The sequence below is a fragment of the Zonotrichia albicollis genome, chromosome 1, assembly GCF_047830755.1.
Source record: "Zonotrichia albicollis isolate bZonAlb1 chromosome 1, bZonAlb1.hap1, whole genome shotgun sequence".
Classification (NCBI taxonomy): Eukaryota; Metazoa; Chordata; class Aves; order Passeriformes; family Passerellidae; genus Zonotrichia; species Zonotrichia albicollis.
In genome coordinates, this window is record NC_133819.1 from 121,985,114 (window position 1) to 122,006,103 (window position 20,990).

Here is a 20,990-nt window from a genome sequence, read left to right on the forward strand (position 1 = left end):
CACGTACTCCAGAGTTTTCCATCTTTGCTGTGTCCTTTCTGGCACATGCAGGTGCGTGCCAGCTGTGCAGAGGTAATGGGGACAGGGCAAGAGTTTCAGGAGGAGCCAGAAGAGGGATGGCAACCAACCCCCCCTTGATTTACCTGCCCTAAGGCCCATATTGGGTTATGTGCTGCTGTCCACCAAGCTGTGGCCAACCTGCCATCCACACCATGAAGGTGGTGGGATAAGGTTGCCAAGAGACTGTGGGACCTCTCACTGTCTCTTGTCCCATCAGATTCCTGAGCATAATCCTGGGAAGCTGCTGGGGGCCCATCTAGGAGTACTGGGTGCTCCACTCAGAGACCCTTCCTGGTTACCTGCAGACCCTCCTTGCAGCTGCGGCCTTGTAACCCTCACACCTCTTCTCTGTGTTTTTTTCCAACCTGGGAGATGCCTGTCTTCCCCTGGATTTTCCCATTTCTTTCTAGCCCTCTGCCTGCACAAGAGAGCTGGACAGTGTTGGTAGAGACAGTGCCTGGCTAAACAGAGAATGGCATAAGTGGCAGCTGTGCAGCCTTGCCATTGACCAAGGACAGGAAGACTGGGACAGGCCTGTGCCTCTCCCTTGGCATATGACACAAAGAAACATGTCTCTTGATATCCATCCTCGAATTATGCAGGGCAGAATTCAACACTGAGAGAAGCAGAAAACTGAAGAAAAAGGCAAAAAAGAATTTCTAACAATATTTTATTGGCTTGCATGGCAAGCATTTTTGAGACAAAGGTACCACTCACTGAGCATGCATTCCAGTCATAAGAGACATAAATAATAATTACTATTTTTAATTTCACTTTCTTGGCACTACCTCAAAGTTACATATGTGTTATTCTTAGAATAAAAACCATTACAGCTGAACATTTTTATCAGTGAGCATCTAAGAAATGGAAACTTCAAGCAGTACTGACATGTTTCAAAAAGTGGACCCCAAGTTTATGTATTGCCTACATTATCTCCTTCACTGTATAGGACTTCTTTCTTTCTTACAAGATTTTGACTTAAAAAGGGTTTTCATATTATGAGCCTTAATTTTTTTTTTTCTGAGTATTTGCTCAGAAGGAAAGACACTGACTTCAGGGGGCATTTACATGCTTACTTCATCACATTAATTTCCAGCATGGTTGGTGCTGGAAAATGTTAAAAAACATTTAATTCAGCTCTGAGCATGCAACTTCCATGATGGTGCCAAGTATGTAGAAGCAGGTCCTTGGATTTGCTTCCATTTGTTAGGTCTCACTAGACCAGCAAATGAGAGTAAGGAAAAACCTGCTGGCAGCCAAGGCTCTCACTGATGGGCAGAGAAGCAAAGAGGGATCTTCACCAGACCATGTGTGTGCAGCAAAACTATAAAACTGCTGTAAAATGGTGGTCACTGGCATTCTTCCCAATTTAAAGGGCAGCCCTGCTCCTCCCTTGGTAAAGTTAAATGCGAGTCCTGAATTCCCAGATGTTCAGGCCTGTTTAACCTCAGAGGATGGGACTTGTAGCCCTGAGTGGTATGTCAGAATGGCAGACTCATCCATTCATATGGATTGCTTTGGATGACAGAGGCACCATGAAGTTCAGGCATTTGCCATAACTCAGAGACATTTCCAGGACACCAAGGCCTTATTCTGCACTGACTATCTCAAGCTGCTGCTCCTAAGCAAAACAACTGCTGCTCATCTAACTGAGCCTTCTGTAAACTAGTTGCAAGTATTCTTTAACCTGCTTAACGTCTCAGCTGGGCACCAGAAGGTGAATAACTTCTGTGTCTTGAGACAGCAAAGAGATGAGAGATGTCTCCTCATTCCCAACCCAGCGGGCAGAAATATCACAGACTCGCATACAAGACAATTGTTTAATACGTTCACAAATCAATTTTATTAATTTAAAACAAAATTAATGAAGAAAAATTCTGTACACAATTGTGGACACAACACACTTTTTGTACAATAAGGCCCAGATAAACTGTTATTTTTTCAGTCCGTGAGTGACTAAAAATTGAAAAGAGCCAAGAAAAAAAAGACACCAATCCCCCCCATCACTGTCTACTTTGCTTTAGGAAAGAAAAGGCTAATGATAGTCTCAATTCTAAAAACTATCCATAATGTGCTTTATGCACGTGAGTCCAGCACGAGTTGCAGAACTCATACCGGGTAAAGTAAAGCACACGTGCAAGTCTTGGTAGGATAAAAACCTCTCTGTTGGTACTAAGGCAATCCACAAATATTTTATTCTAGCAGCAATGTGATTCCTCCAATAGGGAAGGGTGTTGATTTGTAGCTACATTGGTGCTCTGTAGCTTTGCAGGTAGCTGTTTCAAGGCTGGTGGTTTTTTTCAAAAAAATGAAAGAAAAAACCCAGAAAATTAACCAACAAAGGTGAGGCTTCTTTTTAGTAAGATATTTAACTGGGCCAAGGGAATTGGTACAATTCAAGCCAAAAAAAGTCAGGCTAACAGTTTATTTAACCAAGCAGCTCAAAGCCTTCAAGATCAGAAAAGTCACAAGTCACAGACAGACACGGTCTAGGTTTGTCCTTTAAGTTAGTACAGACAAAAGCAAATTTTAACTCCTTGTTGATAACCATTTCAGCATTTCCATTGCCGGCAATGGATGTTATATCTTAGGAAAATCTGACTCCTGGTGGAAGAGGATTAAAAAACTTCGATGTATATGAGCATCCTTGTTTAATTTTTCCAAAATATTCCCATTTCTAATTTCTAAAAATATTAGTGATGATAATTTCCTTCATTTTTGGATGAGACAAAAACTATTCAGTACCAAGGTTCCAGTTTAAGTTACATCTTAAAATATATTTGTGTTCTTTCTCTACTACTTTATGGAATGAGCTCCTAATTAATTTTTTAATACTCTAAAAAAGAGTTATTATGTTAACTTTAAAAGAGGAAACAAAAAGACAATAAAGGCCTCCTCTTCACTTGGGTTTTTTCTGTATTTGCTTCAACCAGGGGGGACACACAAAATCAATCTTTTCTTAATCAGAGGGGGTGAGAGAAGAAAATGCAGAGAAACAGCTGAGAACAAAACCCAATTCCTATTGACACTTGACATCCATGCTTTTGGTCTTGACAAATTTATCTAAAAAAAAATCCATTATCTACATATTTATATCCAACACATTGATAAGGCACTGCACAAGTTTGTGCACACATGGCCTCATTCTTCACCAACAAGGCGTTACTATCTTTCAATAGCATTCACCTTAACAACATGTAAAAGAATCATTCATTATTACAAATTTACACAAAAAATTCTTCCTGTACATGATTGTCTCAGTGATGTACCTATTAGTTTAAATTAGACATATTTTAAACTACTCTGTAATGTGCTAAAATCAAAAGTAGTTGCTGTACCATAAGGCAAAGGCTTATAATAGCCTTTAATCCTATTATACATATCCTCACTTATATGATGTCAAAATACAGTCTGTTCATAAATAAGTAAAGATGTACAGAGTACCCTGGGTATGAGAAACCAAAACGTAAACCTTCTTTATAAGAAAATTACTCCACTGGTATTTTGTAAAATCTCAGTCTTCATTGTGCAATCAAGTTTGCTGTGTTGAAGAAATTGTGTGTGTCACATTGAAGAGGCTAAAAACTACAAAGCATTTGCAGGTCCTTTTTCTTTTCTTCACAGGTATGAACCTCTTATTTCCTTTTCTTCTTTTTTTTAAATTTTTTTTCCCATTATATTTTTTCCTTCTCTATTTCTTTTTGGTAGCAAATGTGGTAAAGATGAGTTGTTCAAACACTCGCATGGCTTATTTAGGTTGGGCTGGCAGTGCCGGAGCCAACAGCTGTTCTGAAGAAAAGGACTTGCTCCTCTGTTCACTGAAAGGGCAAAGGTTAACCCCGACTGCAGCTGTCCGTCAACATGCTGAAATCACAGAGTTCTCTAGTCCAATGCTGACACAAGACACAGGCATCTCATCCATGGGCAGAAGGAGGCTCTGAGGTTTGAAAGTGCTGCTAAGCTGCTACAAGTACTCCAGTTCCAAGGCATGGTGAAGGGCCATAAGGTCAGAGTGGCTCGAGATCCTCCAAAACGGCATAGCATGCTGTGAACAGCACAGACAACATGTAAAAATAACCCCAAGCATTCTGGTACTTAGATGCACCCTTTGTCTTTCACAGGGATAAGAGAACACTTGAGGGAGAGAAAAAGAACTCTTAAAACCTTGAGTCCTTCATGTTTATGCCTGGTTTCTCTGACCCACCCCCTAAGCATAAATTCTCAATAACAGCAAATCTATTTGCAATAGGAACTACGGCAAACACATCAGGAGATCATAAGGAAGGGAGGGGCTTCTAATCTCTTTATATGAAAAACAGATTTTAGAGCACTGCAGAAGAAAACATTACTTCTGGAAAAAAAGAAATCAAATAACATACACATGAAACATGTGGGTAGTTTCAGGAAGGAAACAGAAAGAAAATAAAGAAAGTGAAAGTGTTGTTTACTCTCAAAACGTATTTGCTCCTTATAAAAATCTACTCTTGGCAGAAGAGTTAAGAACAGAGAAATGGTGATTCAGAATAACTCACGTGTTGCTCACATCACTTCGAAAAGATTTTAATCCCAGTGGCTTGTATAACATTGGTCATTGCTAACACTGATCTTAAAGCATCTATTCCATGTGGGACATTAAAATAAATACATCTTTTTTTCTTATTTGTTGTAATAAAATCTGTCTGGAGCACAAATACTTTTGCAAAGAACTTGAATAAACCAAAAACACAAATCCCAGGAAAAAGCACAGATCACCTCATTCATGAAGGGTAAAAATCTGCTTAAGAACTACCTTTATACTTGAAACTGGGGGTTATAATGTCAAGAAGAACTTTTGCATAAATTAAAAAATAAGAAAAAAGAGCTTTTGTCAGGAAATTATCCAATGGGAAAATAGTTTCAATTCAACAGTATTCTGAAGGCCATCGTGATTGTGTTCACCTTTTCATCGGGTCAGTTTGTGTCCTGGCATCTTTAGGAGGCAAACCACAAGCAATTAATTATCACATTAGCTTCTAAGTTCCCCAACCATTTTTATCTATGATTTTCCAAAGAGGCATTCATCATCCTACTTCAGCAGCTCCTGAGAAAATTCCTAATTCCACTGAAATCAGTGGCAAAACTCCATCTCCTCTGTCACTTTTATTCTGCTTTCCTTTTTCATTCTGGTCTTCTCAAATTTTAAGTTAGAGAAAAATTTTGAAAACAATGTTAAACTCACTGATTCTATCTGCACATTTACTGTAATTTCTGTACCTGTCTCAGAAGGCAAATACCTTAACACTCAGCCTATAACATCCTCTTTGATATGACACTCCTGATTCAAATGAAGATGCAATATGGATGCATCAACACATGCCCACATTCAGAGTATGCCCAGCTTCTAGAGCAAAGGAATTTCTTCAGGAAGAAAACAAACTGACCTCCAGGAGAACACCATTGCAGCAGTTTCTGTTCTGCTTTGCTTTGCTCTAGAGTGTTAGAAAGCCTTGAGAAACAGCTGACTGAATCTCAGCTAAAAGATAAATTCATGAGCAATGGCTGACAATGGAGACAACAAACCAAACAAAATTTAGAGAGACAATAGAGGTTTTGTTTTTTTTTTTAATGCTTGTGATATTTCCAAAACACTTTTATACATGGATCTTTTCCTTAAGAAGGAAATGTTAAAACACTACAACACTTTTTTTCTTTACATGTTCAGTCTGGACTTCCACTGTACTGTCTCTATGCTCCATCAGCTACAGAAAGCAGATGTAGTTAGCTCACTCAGTTACAACTCCATGTCCCAGGATCTTTCTTCCCTGTTACATTATACAGGCAGCCTACTCTCTGTGCTCTGTCAGGCCTGACACCGCTGCTTTCCAACTCACAGATTTCCTAAAGATGAACTTCTTGCATCATGTTCAGGAAATGAACCAGCAAGAGCAATACAAAATAAAAATTACTAGCCATGCCATTCTCTGGATTTTGCAAAAGCTTCTGTGCACCTGTCTAACTTAGGCTGCAAGATCTTTCTGGCAGAATTTGAAATATCTGATAGGGATACTACATCAAACACAAAGAGTCACAGGTCTGTGCCTGCAGCAGGTCCACACTGTGTTTGCCAGATGACAGCACAGGTCGGCGATGCTCAGCAGTGCTGCCTCCTTTTTGTGGGAGGTTGCAGCTTCCCCTTTCTCTCTCACACCCCTGCCAGGTGGGACACAGCTGGTCCCCCTGACAGCCAGCCATAGCTCCCTGCTCCTCCTCTTAGTCAGCTTGGCAGCAGGTCTGCTTTAGCCACTGGGTCAGGGAGGTGTAAACAGCATACCTATGATGTGTCTGGCAAGGACTTTGGTGGACACCTGCCTATGCAAAGAACCTCTGCAGAAGCCAGGTCAATGACATGGATGCCCTCCAAGGTCAGGCAGCAAACCAATGAATAGGGAGAGCTATAGGAATAAATTCTTGGCTTCCTACTCCCACTCCATGCAGTTCCAGCTTTATACTGCTTCCCTAGTAACAACTTCAGCATCACAGAGCATACACACACCAGATAGAGCAGTTAAAGAGTCTGATTGATTTAACAGAAGGTTTAGCTTCTGCTAAATCAAATTACAGCACCTCGTGCTAGATGCCCATGTGCAATATCGAGTTTTGGATTACCCTGTTTATGGGTCAGCTGTTGATGGTCAGATTTTAAAGCAAAACTGTTAGCAGTCATTATTTTGACTATATATTTCTATCTCAAATTCAGTTAAGTGCCCTCTGCTTTATTTATGTCTGTCTGTCTGTGAAAGGAATATACCTATATTTACTCCATGCAGTTACAGCAGCAAAGTGTGGAATGACAATAGAGAGTCTCGCGAAAAAAGGAGGTTGTGTAAATCTCAGGATTATAATTATTTTCAGTTCTCCTTCATGCAGGTCTAAAAGCCAGCTGCACACACTGAGAAATAAAGCATCAAGGGAACATGGTGGCTGCATGGGGCTGGAATCTGCTCTGATGCCCTGGGCATGGCTGAACGTGGCCAATTCAGATTTCTATCAGCCTGACCCTACACTACAGCCATCAGAGCTGTGAGGAGGGGAAACAAACCTGATACAGCTCTATATATATCTGTATGTTTGGGTGTATATATAGAGCCTCACACATATGTGTTCATATATATGCCTGTGTTTTCATGAGGCATGCATACTAATTTTCACCCCATCTAAGATAATGACTGTACGAAACTAGAACCCTTAAAGTAAGAAAATTATCATACACAACCTGATCCATTATTCCTGTATTAACATGCATTGTTGATTCACAACTATTCAACCACATCAAAAGTGGCAACACTCCCATGAGATAGAAGTACATTTTCTCTTGCCAAATGACTTGAGATCATTTGAGAGAGCAAGAGACCCTTTGTATATATTTGTACTAAATATTGCCTTTAAAAAGCCATCCCTGCCAACACTTAGCACACCCCTGTCATGCAGAATGCTTCTACTCTGAGCCAAGCAAGAAATGCTAATCTCACATTTGCTGCTGCGGGAGAATGGATGACAAATGCTAACCACTAATAAATAGGTGGTGAAACTGGATGCATTAATATCTAATGGAACCCTAAGTCTACTATTTCAACACATTCCAAGTAAATATGAAGCATTTGTCTTTAAAAATCATGAATTGTTTGGTAGATGATACTGAGTAGTAAAACATCTATGAACTTTTAAATTATTTGATTTTGATGACATTTTGAAATTAAATCTGGTGGCAAAATTTTGATTTTAATGTAAAAAGCATAAAAAATGAAACAACAAATTTAGTAAGCCTAATAATTAGAGTACTATTAAATAATCTAAGATATTAAGCTATTTTATTTCTGAAATAGAAATAATTTTATTTTCAGCATGTACTTACTAAGTGTACAAAACTTCAGCTATTTTACTCCACAAAATAGTGCTGCTATTAATACATATGCAAAACAAATCCATTTTTTGATAGCAACACCAAAAAGTCCAGATTACCCTCTATCCTCCTTCCCTTAAATGAATACATATTTTTACAAAAAAATTACTCCTGAGATTTGTGATGGATTTGAATAGAAAACTCATCAGTTTTTGTCATCTTTCATGGTATTTTTATTGTATTCCTGCCAGATTTGCTAAGCGGCCGTCTTTACTTCCTACCCCAGACCTGACCAGCACAGTGTGACTCTGAGCTTAAAAGCAGTGGCATATTGGATACCCATTTATATTCTATTTATTGCTCCACAAAGATTTATGATTTTTCCTCCCAGGCAGCATGACCATTTTGGAGACAAAGAAGAAGCCCATTTGCCTAGGCTGTCCCGGATCACCTGATGTAAAATCCAGCTTCTCAGTGCATAGGAGCCTTTGTCTCATCTCACAAATTAGAAATCCTTTGGAGACTTCTCCTAAGCAGAAAAACTCAGGAACTGGGGTTTTTCTGTCTTATTAATATTTCCTAAACGTGTCTCCAAAGACAAAGGCAAAAGATGAGCACAAAACACAACACAACAAAACAAAATAACCCGCAAACCCAAAACACAGCAAAGCAAACCAAAATGCCGCGACGATGGAGTCTCTGGCAGAAGCCCCCAGACCCTTGCACTGAGAACAGCTGTGTCACCACAGTGGCACTCTGAGGTGGTGGCTCTGACCCACACTGGTGCCAGCAGCTCCAGGGCACCCTTTGGAGTTTCACACTGACTTCTCTCAGTCCTTCTCTCCCTCTTTTCTGGGGGAAGCTGATGTGAAGGTAGCAATCTTTGTGTGAGCCCCAGTGTTACAGCCAAGCTCATGGGCTGCTGCACTGACCCAGAAGGGTACAATCATTCCTCAATCCACAGGGCAAACATCCTGAGAGTTTAACTGTCTCATCAAACATTTTGATGGAAGCGACAGCTAAACAAAAGTGTCACTATCCTAGTTCAACTAATGCTACCAGAAATGTAAGTGTGCAGTTTTCTCAGTGTATTATGTTTACTTGCATCAACCAAAAGAGGCATTTTATTACCAAACTGTTTATCCTAAAAATGTTTCTCAATAAAGCAATGATCTTTTAAGTGGCATTAAGAAATTTCTATTATTGAATTTTTATACTAATGACAATAATAAAAAGATTTTAAAAGTTTCTTTTATTTTCCTACTGCTGTATTGACTCAATAGTTTCCATGATGAAGGACATACATGAAAATCTTGTTTTATGATGAAGGAATTTATAAATGATTGGTAAATTTTTTTTTAATAATTTAACCTTAACTTTGTTAACTCCTAAGCTGGAAGCTCAACTTTTTTTAAAATACACTGAATGAACACAGAATAAAAAAAAACCCTAATTAAATAGGCTTGAATTTATATGCTCACTTGAAAAGACTCATTATAGTTTATATGTAAACAATGAAGTGCTATCTAAAGAATGTTGTGCTGTTTATGCTCTAAATAGTGTAAAGAAACACACATATGCTAATGGCTTCACCTCAGGCCAAAGCCCTTCAGAAAACTGCTGTGCAAAGGGTAACAGAAGACCTGTCCCTTCTCTGGAGAATACCACAAAAGCTGACATGCTGATGGGAAGCAAGGCAGGATGGAACCAGCTACCAAAATTTAGGAGTAAGCATGACAATGGGGTACATCACACGACAGTTATGCCACTCTCGATTGAGATGCTTTGGGTAGTTTTGGGGAGGCAAAGCTTCTGTCTTGTCTGTGTGCTCTCCAGATAAGGTTTCTACTCTTGAAGGATGGGAAGGAAAAAACTTAAAAGGCAAAGCCTGCATTCACAGTGTGAAAGGGTGAGTTCTTATTTGGTGGACTAAGAAGCAGGACATGAATCCCAGAAGCATTTTCCTAAATCAGATTGATAGTTTATGCAGAAAGGCAGGGCTGCTGGTCTACTTATTGACTTCTCTGGCATTGCTGCAGCAGATAATTTAATCCAGAGCATCTAACATGCTTTCAACCTGAAAATTCCTTCCACCAGGAAAGAATACACACAAGTAATTGCACAAAAGAACTTTCTATACTGCTACTCCTCTTAGTGACTAGAAAGGCTTTCCCTTATGCTTTTTTGAATCATGTTTCCTGTTGAAAAAAGCATTGGAATAGATAATGTTACCAAAAGGACTACTCCTGCCATTATCATATACAACACTATTTCACCAAGCAACAGAAAAGGAACAAAGAGAAGGAATTTTTTTTCCCCCCTGATCTTAAATACAGCTTTTAAAATGTAATCATTTGCAGCGGGAAAACATTTCTCTGCAAAGATGAAAGGCATTTCTGAAGGAGAAAGGAGCAAACTGTTCCGCCAAAGGGATATATGAAACTGAGACTCTGCAAAGTGCTGGGACAAGCCGGGAACCTACCCGCGAGGCTTCAGGGGCACAAAACCCAGATTTCATGAAGCAAAACCAGTCAATGGTTGTTAAAACGCCATGTGGACTAATTAGTTTCACTTTTCCCATTTAGAAAGTCACAGTGGAAAGAGAGAGAAGTATCACAGAGAGTTTTGTGGTGAAAAAGCAGCTGTGTAAAAGCAATTTATCTGTGAAAGGGAGCAAAAACAAAAATGCCCGTTTTCCTGCTCTTTCTCCTATTATTCAAATAGCCAAGGTTATGCCTCATTCCTCCAAGCAAAGTGTGTGTATCTGCAGACTACCTAGGGTAGTTTTTTAGCAAGATTACAAGTAAAGCCTACTATTTGTGAACGGAAAGTGTTGCTTTTTATACAGCTTAATTCACATTGAAAAAAAACCCATTTTTTCCCTTCTTCTCAGTGGGAAGCAAAAAATAATAGACAGTCAAATAGTATTCTCTGCTCAGTTATCTGAGATTATGAATGCATGCCAAGCCACAGGTTGTTGTCTGAATGAAGAATCCAAATTATGGACACACAAGAAAACGGAAATTCCTGTCTCCCTACTCCAGTCCTACATGTCTTTTTAAGGTGTGACATATACGTATTTCATACAGTTAAACAGCACACTGCCTTTGATCACTAAGAATCACCATATTTTGCTTACATTCATAACATCCTATGCGGTATTTTGGGTTGCCAAGGAAAACAGAACTGTTAGCTCTTGGCACAAAAGTCAGGGCCCATTTTCAGGCCCCTTTTTGAAATGCATCAAACATACATAGTTTAATGTGTCTTTTGGAGAACAGCAGGGCAAATCATTATCTATAGGCTTACCTGGTTTTCTACTAGATATACTCAACACAGATTTTATAAGGCAAAGATATCCAACTTAAATGTCAGTGCATGCTGTCCCGTGCTGAAGAAAAGACAATTTTCCGGACTCTTTTAACCAACCCTCACCAAAAAAAGGTCATTACCTTTTTTGCACCTTGTTCTTCTTCGACACCATCTCCTATAACAACATACACTACTTTTCTTCCAAATCTTTGAATTATTCGCTCAAAACAACTTTCCTTTCCTGAAAGAAAAAGATCAGACAATTCAAGGTAGGTGGTGATGGGATGTCATCAAATAAATAATGTTTTAGCTTTTTAGCTTGGATCTCCCCAACCCTTGGACTTCTTAAGTAGACCTACAAAGATGAGAAGAGTCTGTCCCTCAGGATGGTGCATCAAGGCTGACTGCAGCATAGACAGCATACTAGAGATCCACAATATGACCTTTCTTGTCTCATTCCCTAATATGACACAGGTTTTGGGGGGAATTTTACCACCAGGAGAATTATCTACCATTTGTTTATGACCAGTAGCTTGATTTGAGTAAATTGATTGAAGCTGAGTTGAAATTCTATCTTTTTCTCCAAAATGTGTTACCTGATTAATCACAGCTCTTAAAACAGTAGTACCCTGACTTAGAAGGTCACTCAAAAGATTAAGATTTAAATGCCTGTAATCCAATACATGGGCCATGTCCTTGATCCTGCACTGGGATCCATTCATATAGGTCATTCTTTCCCTGCACACACCTAGGGAAATGATCTCAGTGCTCCAGCCCTATGCACAAGTACCACAGAATCACAGAAATGCTAAGGGTTGGAAGGGACCTTAAACTCATTTAGTCCCAACTCATCCTGGCATGTGCAGGGACAGTCCCACTATAATAGATTATTTAAGGTTATCCAAGGTTATCCAGGTTATCCAAGGCCTTACCCAACCTGGTCTTGAACACTGCCATGGTTGTGGCATCCACAACTTCCCTGGGCAACCTGTTTCAATGTTTCACCATCCTTACAGTAAAGAATTTCTTCCTGATAGCTAACCTAAATTTCTTCTCTTTCAATTTGTACCCCTACTGGGAAGTTTCAGGTACAGTACTGAGAAGACAAAAGAAAGCAAAAACCTAAAGTGGAGTTTTCCCAAATGTCCCCATTATGAAAGGTCACTTTAGTCTGGCTGGGGGATATGCTGAGTGTCTACAGCAATGGATGGGAAGAATTGTAGTTTATAAAATAGTTATTTCAGCTAAAGAACAATAAAAGCATAAGAAAAAGTAGGCTGGAAATTAAATGAAGTTTTCTAGACATTACAGAAGCCAAACTACTTAATGATACCATTTGACAGTAGCCCCAGGCATAAGAAACCTCCAACACTAAGCTGGAACAGTGTTTGAACATTATGAATCATGCTATGTCACAGAAATCTCATGGTTTCTTGTGACAGTCAGTGACAGAGCATATTTTTCCAAAACCACCCTTCTACCCCATATATGTGAAGTCACAAGTGAAGATTTATTAAAATATGTTTTAATTAAAATGTGTATTTAAAGCATTATATTTCAAAGCTATAATTTACTACAAAGTTTTGATAGAGGGCACTATAACTTTTTATTCAGGAAAAATTTTAAATATTTAATGGGAATGCTTTCAAATTTCTCTGTAAAACTATGAACCAATTTTTGTTTTGTCTTGTTAAAAAAAATCAAAAATATCCTACCATTTGAGCTTGCTGTATTATACTTAAGATACTTAAGAACAGATGAAAAATGTGTTCTTGTGTCCCACAATTATGAGGGAATCTGAGACAGAACAGATATGTCATAATCACATTAAAAACTACAAACACCATTGCCATCTGGTCTGGGGTACTTCTACATACTCAGAATAACATCTTTTATACTGAACCAGAAAACAGAAATAAACATTTGCCTGGCTGAAGCTTATTACAGTCAGTATGAAGAAAGTTAAATAATTACTTTTTGCAGCAAAACACTCTTGCTTCTGGTAAATTGTTTACCAAAATTTTCTCCAGAGCCCATGAAAACAAATAAGCCAGGGCTTACCTTTACAGAACTTCTCCTACTGCTGCTCCAGGGAGACTTCAGTGTTCTGTACTTACTGCCTATTAAAAACCCTTCTCAACTGCTACACAGCCCCACAGTTTTGAGAAATGATGAAAAAAGCAATCTTTTTTTACATTTCTTCCTAACAGAGACTGTACCACTGTTAATAGAGCTATAAAAAACGTTCTGTGCTGGATCATCACACATTCAAAAAGCACTTTTAGGATGCTTTAGCAATGTTTCATGAGGATCAGATGTTACTAATCTCTGTATTTGCTACAAAGCATGAAAGTGAAAGCAAGTTAGAATGAAATATAGACTACAATACCTTTTCTTTTTAGAAATACAGCTTTAAATGTATCACAACATGATGAAAATAGCTCACCTATTTTAGTTGCACTGTAAATATTCTCTATGGGAAATACAACCCCTAGTCCATACAACAAGACTTTTGCCAGAGCTGGAATTAGCTGAGTAGTTGTTACGAGAATGTTCACACAGTTTGTCCTACAGAAGAGAAAAATGCAAATATCCTTTTTTAACAAAACAGAAAGAAGAAAAAAACGAAAACAATAGAAGGAAAGTCTTACCCCTCCCATCAGAACGCCTTCAATATTATTATCACCACTTAAAAAGAGCATTTTTTTTACCACTGTATCAAGGAACAAGGTGCAGCATAGTCAGATCAGAATAAGAAACGAGGATAAGGTCCTCCAGCTTCAGCATTTTGCCCACCACACCAGACAGCCTCTTCCAGATTATCCTCAGACATGCTAGAGCTTCCTTCCTACTCTCAATACTCACCTCGAATGTATGAGGGTGAGTGCTTTCAGTGCAAGTGTTAACCAAGAATCTGTCAAAGCTTCAATTTCTGCTCTCAGTTGTAACCAAGCCTCTCTTTTTGCTGGACCAAGAAGACCTGTGGAGTAGACAAGGGCATGTCTGCACTGGTACTAAGTATGGTCTGTCATTTTCCTTTGCTTTCACCAGCTCAGACAATTTTCTGCACACTGCAAACTAAGCAGCTCACTAAACACTCCTAGGAAGGAGTAGAAACCAGTTCTTCCCATTTACCACCTCTAATAATCCATGTTAGTTAGACACTCCAGAGTCACTTGCCTCCAACGTTGTTTTTGTAGGTGTTGTATATTTCTTTTACTCGTCTGTAGCGGAAGGCCAGTTTCCGCATCCAGTCCACTCCTCCACGCACGCCGGTGGCCAGGCACAGGTTGGCGCTGGTGGCAGCCGCGGGAAAGCCGTCGGTTCCGAAGTTATACGTGCTGGGCAGGGATAACAAACCCCACAGATTAATAAAAGGCAACAGGCTGCATTGAACCACCAGCTACCCACTTGGCTGGGCTGCAAAGAAGACAGTTAAAAGAGAGCAGGCTACTGTGAGCATCGCAGCAGCCCATCCCTCGCCCAGGAAGGAATTTGCAAAGTAACTTTTTATATTAATGAGTTCTCTTGTACCTTAAATCTTGACCGTTGTCATCCGAAGACACGTCGTCAATGTGAACCTGGTCGCATTCCTATGGTGACAGAAAGATTTTATATTTGCAAATTTTGAAAACAAAGCTATTTAAAAAAATCTATGACCAATCTAGTCATCAGGGATATTTTTAATTGTGGAAATCAGTAGATGGCAGTCTTGTTAAAACAACTATTTTACCTATTCCTCGTGCTCTTTTCTTAGAATAAATGCACACCGTCATTAGCTACTACTGTTAAATGGCTTTCCAAAAACACATTTTTGTGTTTAGAAATGAAAGTGGTTAAAAACAATTAGCATATGTGTTCCATAAACGTTCTTGTAGCCTTTCAGGTACCTTAAAACATCATGCTGCTCAAAGCTGGTTCAGTCAGTGCATAAGTGTAACTGAAACCAGACATTTTGGTAAATGTAACATATTAGAAAAATTAAACCTGATGCTAACCGCCAATGAAATTATGACCTCTGATTGCTGTTGAGCCACACACCAACACAGCCTGAGGCCAGTGTTTCAGAGGAGTGCAGATGAAAAATCTGTTCCTAGTTTGCCATTCATTTGAGAGTTGTGAGTTTCCTTCTCTCTCTTTGGTCTTAGTGCATGAAAGCAGCATGCAAAGATGAAGGAAATCTGAACAGAAATACCCAAATCAAACCATCTTTCTTCAGCTGCTTTTATGCAAACTAACACAATATATTAAAAATTAGCTTTCTCCATCACTAAATTAAAAATTGCAATGTATATTGTTAATCCACAAAAAATCCATTAAAACATTACTATTAACATTTTAACTGTTGGCAGGAAAACAAATAAACCTCTGACACTTTAGATCAATATCAATTCAATGCTTGTAACAATAAAGGATTTCAATTATTTTAATAATTTCCTCCTCTCTCTCCTAATGTGAAGTCCTATAACAAGTATGATCTATTTTAAACATGAAAATGCTTCAATTCTTTATTTTTGTGTTGCTTTCCTCTGAACAAATTTTTTTCTCTCCATGGATTTGTGAGGAAGGGAGGAAAGATAGAAGTGGAAAGAAACTCAAACCAGCTGTTCCCTAACAGAATTAAAATCATGACCCTCAACCCTTTTTCTAAAACATCTATTTTCCAGCCAACCCTCTCCCAGCAAGCAGCAAGCTCCAAGGAGGAAAAGACTTTGACCCTGTAACCTTCTCCTCCTCTCCTGAGGTCAACAACCTCAGATAAGAAAAAAGCTGAAGAAGCCTATGTGGCCTCACATGGTGGCTGTGGATTCTAGATTTTTAAAAACACTGGTTTACAAAAAATGCCTCAGAAACTTGAAATGTTTTGAAGAACAAGGTGTGGTCTTTTGTACTTGTACAACATATTCTTACTGTAATGCTTACTCTTCTGTATCTTATGCATAGGTAGTTTGTGCTAAAGAGAGAGGTAGGAGTGACAACCAGCACAGGAGAGACAATATTACATTTGCTCATATTTAACCAGCATACAGTGAATTTCCTCCTTAGGCAGACAAAATGCATTAGATGTACAGACACAGCTGAAACTGCAAGTGTGAGCATATGCTGCCAGGCTTTGAAAATCAACTTGGCTGAAAAAAGAGCCAAGAAGCTTCTTCAGCAAGTTATCAAATTCACATATTTTTTTACTATTTTTCTGTTTAAAACCTAGAGCAAATGTCCCTCCAAATGCATACCATATTAACAATTCAAATATGAGCTGAATGTAAGCTAAAGAAGCAACACCCTCCTGAATTCATTAGTTTCCCACTTTAGTTACTCTTCTGCTCAGTGATTTCTCCTTCCCCAGTTTAGAAACTATGAATGACAAGTGCAACAAGCTGCTGGAGAAGAGGACTCAAAATAGAAATCTGTTAAAAAGAAACTTCTTTTTTTTGTAACCACAAAACTAAAGGAAGGAGTAGAAGCTCATCTTCTCAAAGGAGCAGATGGAGGAAGGAATAACTCAAAAATCTTCCAAATTCAACTCTCTCAGGGAAAAGATAGAGGAAGGAAGAATGAGACCACTACATGTAGATACCACAGTTAGAGAGAACCTGGGGACTTGGAACTTTAATTCACAGCACAAGAACTTGGGACCATCACAAACCTTGGATCATGCCATTCTCCCCTTCTGTCTAACCACTTGCTTGGTAGGGAAACAGTGAGAACTGCAGTGATATGTTAGATATAAAAATTGTGTCATCAAAAGAAAGAATTATTTTGGAGAGAAAAGCCCAGAAAATAAATCCAAGACTAAAAACTGATAGGGCAAAGGTACAGAAAGCGCCAAGAAAGTAAGAAAAAGGAAGGAAATGTCACAAGCACTGCAAATTTCTGACAAAATACTGGCTATTATAAGAGCAAGATACTGTCCTCTTTTGTCAGGAATAAAAGAAGGAAAAAAGGCAGGAAGGGAACAAAGCACAAGAGATACATGTTATAATTTGGAAAGGATTAAAGCCCAGTGTGATTGACACTATGTTACAGCTAAAGGGAGGTCACAAACAGTGCACGACTGTTTTGTTCCTTTTGAGTGGCAGGGCACGGCTTTGAGGCTAAATGTGAGCTTTGAGTGCCAGGTATTTTTTCACACTGTCTAGCTGACTCAGACTTTGGACTAATGAGTGATGGCTGCATTTTTCCACCCCTGAACACGGTAAGGAAAAACATTCACTTAGCAATTGCCCTTTTAGCAGGGAAGTTATTTAGAAGTAATTCTTCAAAGAAGCCAATTACCGGCCTATCATTAATTGATGTGGCCCATTCTTATATCAGAACCCCCTGTATTTGTTTCCACCTGCTTGGCTTGTGTGGAACATTCTATTTGTGAGCTACCTGAGACACTGCTTGTCCTCTGATTAGATATAAGCAAGCACACACCATCAACAACTTAAAATAGCAGTTAGCTCAATATGCACCACAATCAGGGATATGGTAAAACACTGCCTAAAAAATAAAGCATGCCCTTCAAACCAGAACATTTTCACAAAGGTGTATGTATGTATACACATAGACTCTAAAATCCTCAAGTGCTTCTCAGAAAAGTGAGGGGAGCTGACTTATCGCTAAATGGCCATCCAGAAAAAAAAAAAAAAAAAGTTTGTTTGCAGGCTCATCATTTCAAAATTTCACAAATGTATTTGACATTTTTGTAAAATTTTCAGAGGAAATACAGTACTAGAATTCTCCCCCTAATTCTCTGGCAAAGTGATATCTGAAACCAATACTGAGAGTCCCTGTAGAAACACTGTTATTTATGCAGATGTATTTTATTATGACATGATCAGTTTAGCAGTCAAGTCCAAAGAAGAAAATTAAAATTGTGGGATTCTCTTAAAATAGGCTGAATTGGCAAATAAAGAGCAAAATATCCTGTGGCTTACACATAAAGCCTATGCAGCTAGCTGTGTTTTGCTCCTAAACATGTTGACCTTGCAGCTTCAGTGTATCCAGTTTGAAATCTTCAGGAGGAACTACAAGTGCTAACATGTTTGTACTGAAGATTTGTATTTCAGCCAGACAGGCTGAGATGCAGCTCTGCACTTTCAGATCAATCCCTGGAAAGCAAAATGTACTTGGTATTGTTTAGAAATAACATTTTGAGGGAAAATGGGATTGTCAGCATGTGTAACCTGGCAAATCTACCAATAGTAGCTTAAGAAGTTCTTGCCCATGCTGTCCTTTTTTGCTCTTTCACACAGCTGGCTTGCACGGATCCATGTGTTTGTGTCCCTCAGACCTTTCTGTGCCACAGCTGGTAGCTTAGATTGAATCTCCTGCAGCAGCTCAATTAATCCAACAGATGTTGCATGGAATAGCTGAGATTTGTTTCTCCATTCCCTTCTATCAGCTCTGCTTTGGGGCTCGAAGCAGCAGCACATATGTGCTTGCAGGAGCAGCTTAAAGCTGCTGCAACCATTTGCTAAGTGAGTGTCTCCAGTCAAATGCAGCAAGCCAAAGACAAACAGCAATCAAAAATGAATGACTAGGTGAGTCTAGCCTAAGATTTGTACATGGAAAGCTTATGTCTTCTCCCTCTTCCATTCCCAAAGCATTTGTTAACTTCTTCCTGCTGAGTTTTCCTCCTTCTCTTTTCTGTTTTTGTATGACTAGCCAAAAACTCCCAGAGATGCTCCACAGTCATCATTCACAGCTCTTAAAATGCCTGGACCTATGTAGTCCTCTGGAATCATTCCTTTAAACTAACTTAGAATCTTTATAAAGATTCATATGCAAAGCATTAACTTATGGCAGAAATGTTCTCCAAATATTTATATTACTTTGCTCCTTCACTACCACCCGTCAAGTTGTGTACTTCTGCCATAATTATGTAAAATATGCTTCACTACTCAACTTACTGTAGGAAAATTAATAACAATAATAATAAAAAAAGAGATTAAGGCTGTTATAATAGTTCTCTTATCCATGCCAATACTACATGCCAAGTGGAGTGACGCAACAGCCAGCATGCTGATCCCCTACATTTCTGTGTTACAAAACTAACAAAAATAAATCTAATAATTCTGCTGCCTTTGAATAAACACTGACATAAGGTAACTGTGGAAAAGTCTGCACATAATAGAGAGGAATAATGTGAATAATATTAACATAACCTCAGAGGATGCTGAAGTATTACAGCTTCAAATCTGCTGATTGTAGCTAAAATACGTTTCCACATTTGGTTAATCTGCTTAATTTACCGTGAGAAAACTAACACCACACTGCCAACTAATTATTCCAATACCTTAGTCTGCAAAGTCAAATGAGAGAGGGAAAAAAAACCTCAACCAACAAGTACCCTTCAGAATGAGCTATTTTCATTTTGCCTTTACATCAGCGGGCCCATTGAGACATCCTGGAAGCTGGCCAACTCACAGGAAATGATTGCTGGGATTCTCTGTTCCTCTCATATCTGTCATTACGCAATTATATCCACTGCTTCATTTTCCCTACTGAACAGTAGAGAAATTTGGTCATGTACATGTGAGAACAGATCTAGCAAAACAAGTTAAAGATGCAATCCTTTATAAATGTGAAGTATCTGTAAAAAAAAAATAAAATAAAAAAAAATCCCCAAGTGTACACTGCTGTGATTTTAATGCAGCTTTTTATGACAGGAGTACCTCTGTTTATGTCTTTTCCAGGAATAAGATATATACACCCTTTCAGTTGTATATACCCTTTAAGACTATTATCTACTCCACAAATACTCCTCACTCCTACTAGCCATCACAATGTGCTTCCTTTGGAATCACAGAGTTACCGATTGTCAATTTTGTTTTTCCAGGCAACAATTACGTATTTCAAAGCTAGGCTGTGAATGCCCCATGCCCCCATCTTTTTACTCATAGTTGTGACCACATGCACCAACACTATTTGCCAGCATTCATTAGCTTTAGGAGTCAACCTCTGGTTTTCACTTGACTAGAAGGATAAAATCCCTGGTATGTGCAGGTTGGAAATTGGAACAATCGAAACATCCACATGTGTGCGCGTGTATGTGTGTGTGTGTGTGTGTGTGTATATATATATATATATATATATATTTATATATAGTATGAACTGTACCTAATGCTTCTCCACTGTACTTCTGTGCTTGCTAAATACAAAAAATCCTCTGCACTTCCTTTCAAGCTGAGGCAACAAAGACTGAAGTGCTGAGCTCCCTAAGCCATCATTGCGGAATGCCTGCTAAGGCTCAGCACAAACCCCTGTGAAAGAGCAGCACAGCTAAGGCTCAGCACAAACCCCTGTGAAAGAGCAGCACTGCTAAGGCACAGCACAAACCCATCTGAAAGAGCAGCACAGCTAAGGCACAGCACAAACCCCTGTGAAAGAGCAGCACAGCTAAGGCACAGCACAAGCCCATGTGAAAGGGCAGAGCCTGTAAGGCTCAGCACAAACCCATGTGAAAGAGCAGAGCCTGTAAGGCACAGCACAAACCCATCTGAAAGAGCAGCACAGCTAAGGCACAGCACAAGCCCATGTGAAAGGGCAGAGGCTATAAGGCTCAGCACAAACCCCTGTGAAAGAGCAGCACTGCTAAGGCACAGCACAAACCCATCTGAAAGAGCAGCACAGCTAAAGCACAGCACAAACCCCTGTGAAAGAGCAGAGCCTGTAAGGCTCAGCACAAACCCCTGTGAAAGAGCAGTGACCGCGGTTCGCAGCTTCTCAGCGCTGGCACTCCATTGGCAGG

The 20,990-nt window shown here is 39.1% G+C and overlaps 1 protein-coding gene across 8 annotated transcripts in view; it reads right to left on the reverse strand.

Annotated features, from left to right (window-relative positions):
• Window positions 1-792: 792 nt before the first annotated feature.
• Window positions 793-20,990, reverse strand: part of EYA1 (EYA transcriptional coactivator and phosphatase 1) — a 160,269-nt gene continuing 140,071 nt past the window's right edge. For 5 of the 8 annotated variants that reach the window (XM_074552396.1, XM_074552382.1, XM_074552369.1 and 2 more), the window contains 6 exons: window positions 14,786-14,844; window positions 14,432-14,592; window positions 14,117-14,231; window positions 13,698-13,819; window positions 11,392-11,492; window positions 794-4,105 (listed from right to left, as the gene is read on the reverse strand). In XM_074552396.1, coding sequence (XP_074408497.1) covers window positions 4,025-4,105; window positions 11,392-11,492; window positions 13,698-13,819; window positions 14,117-14,231; window positions 14,432-14,592; window positions 14,786-14,844 — 639 coding nt within the window. In that variant the 3' untranslated portion in view covers window positions 794-4,024. Of the gene's footprint in view, window positions 4,106-11,391; window positions 11,493-13,697; window positions 13,820-14,116; window positions 14,232-14,431; window positions 14,593-14,785; window positions 14,845-20,990 lie in introns of all 8 variants that reach the window. The other 3 variants (XM_074552404.1, XM_074552377.1, XM_074552388.1) reach the window with 2 other exon arrangements.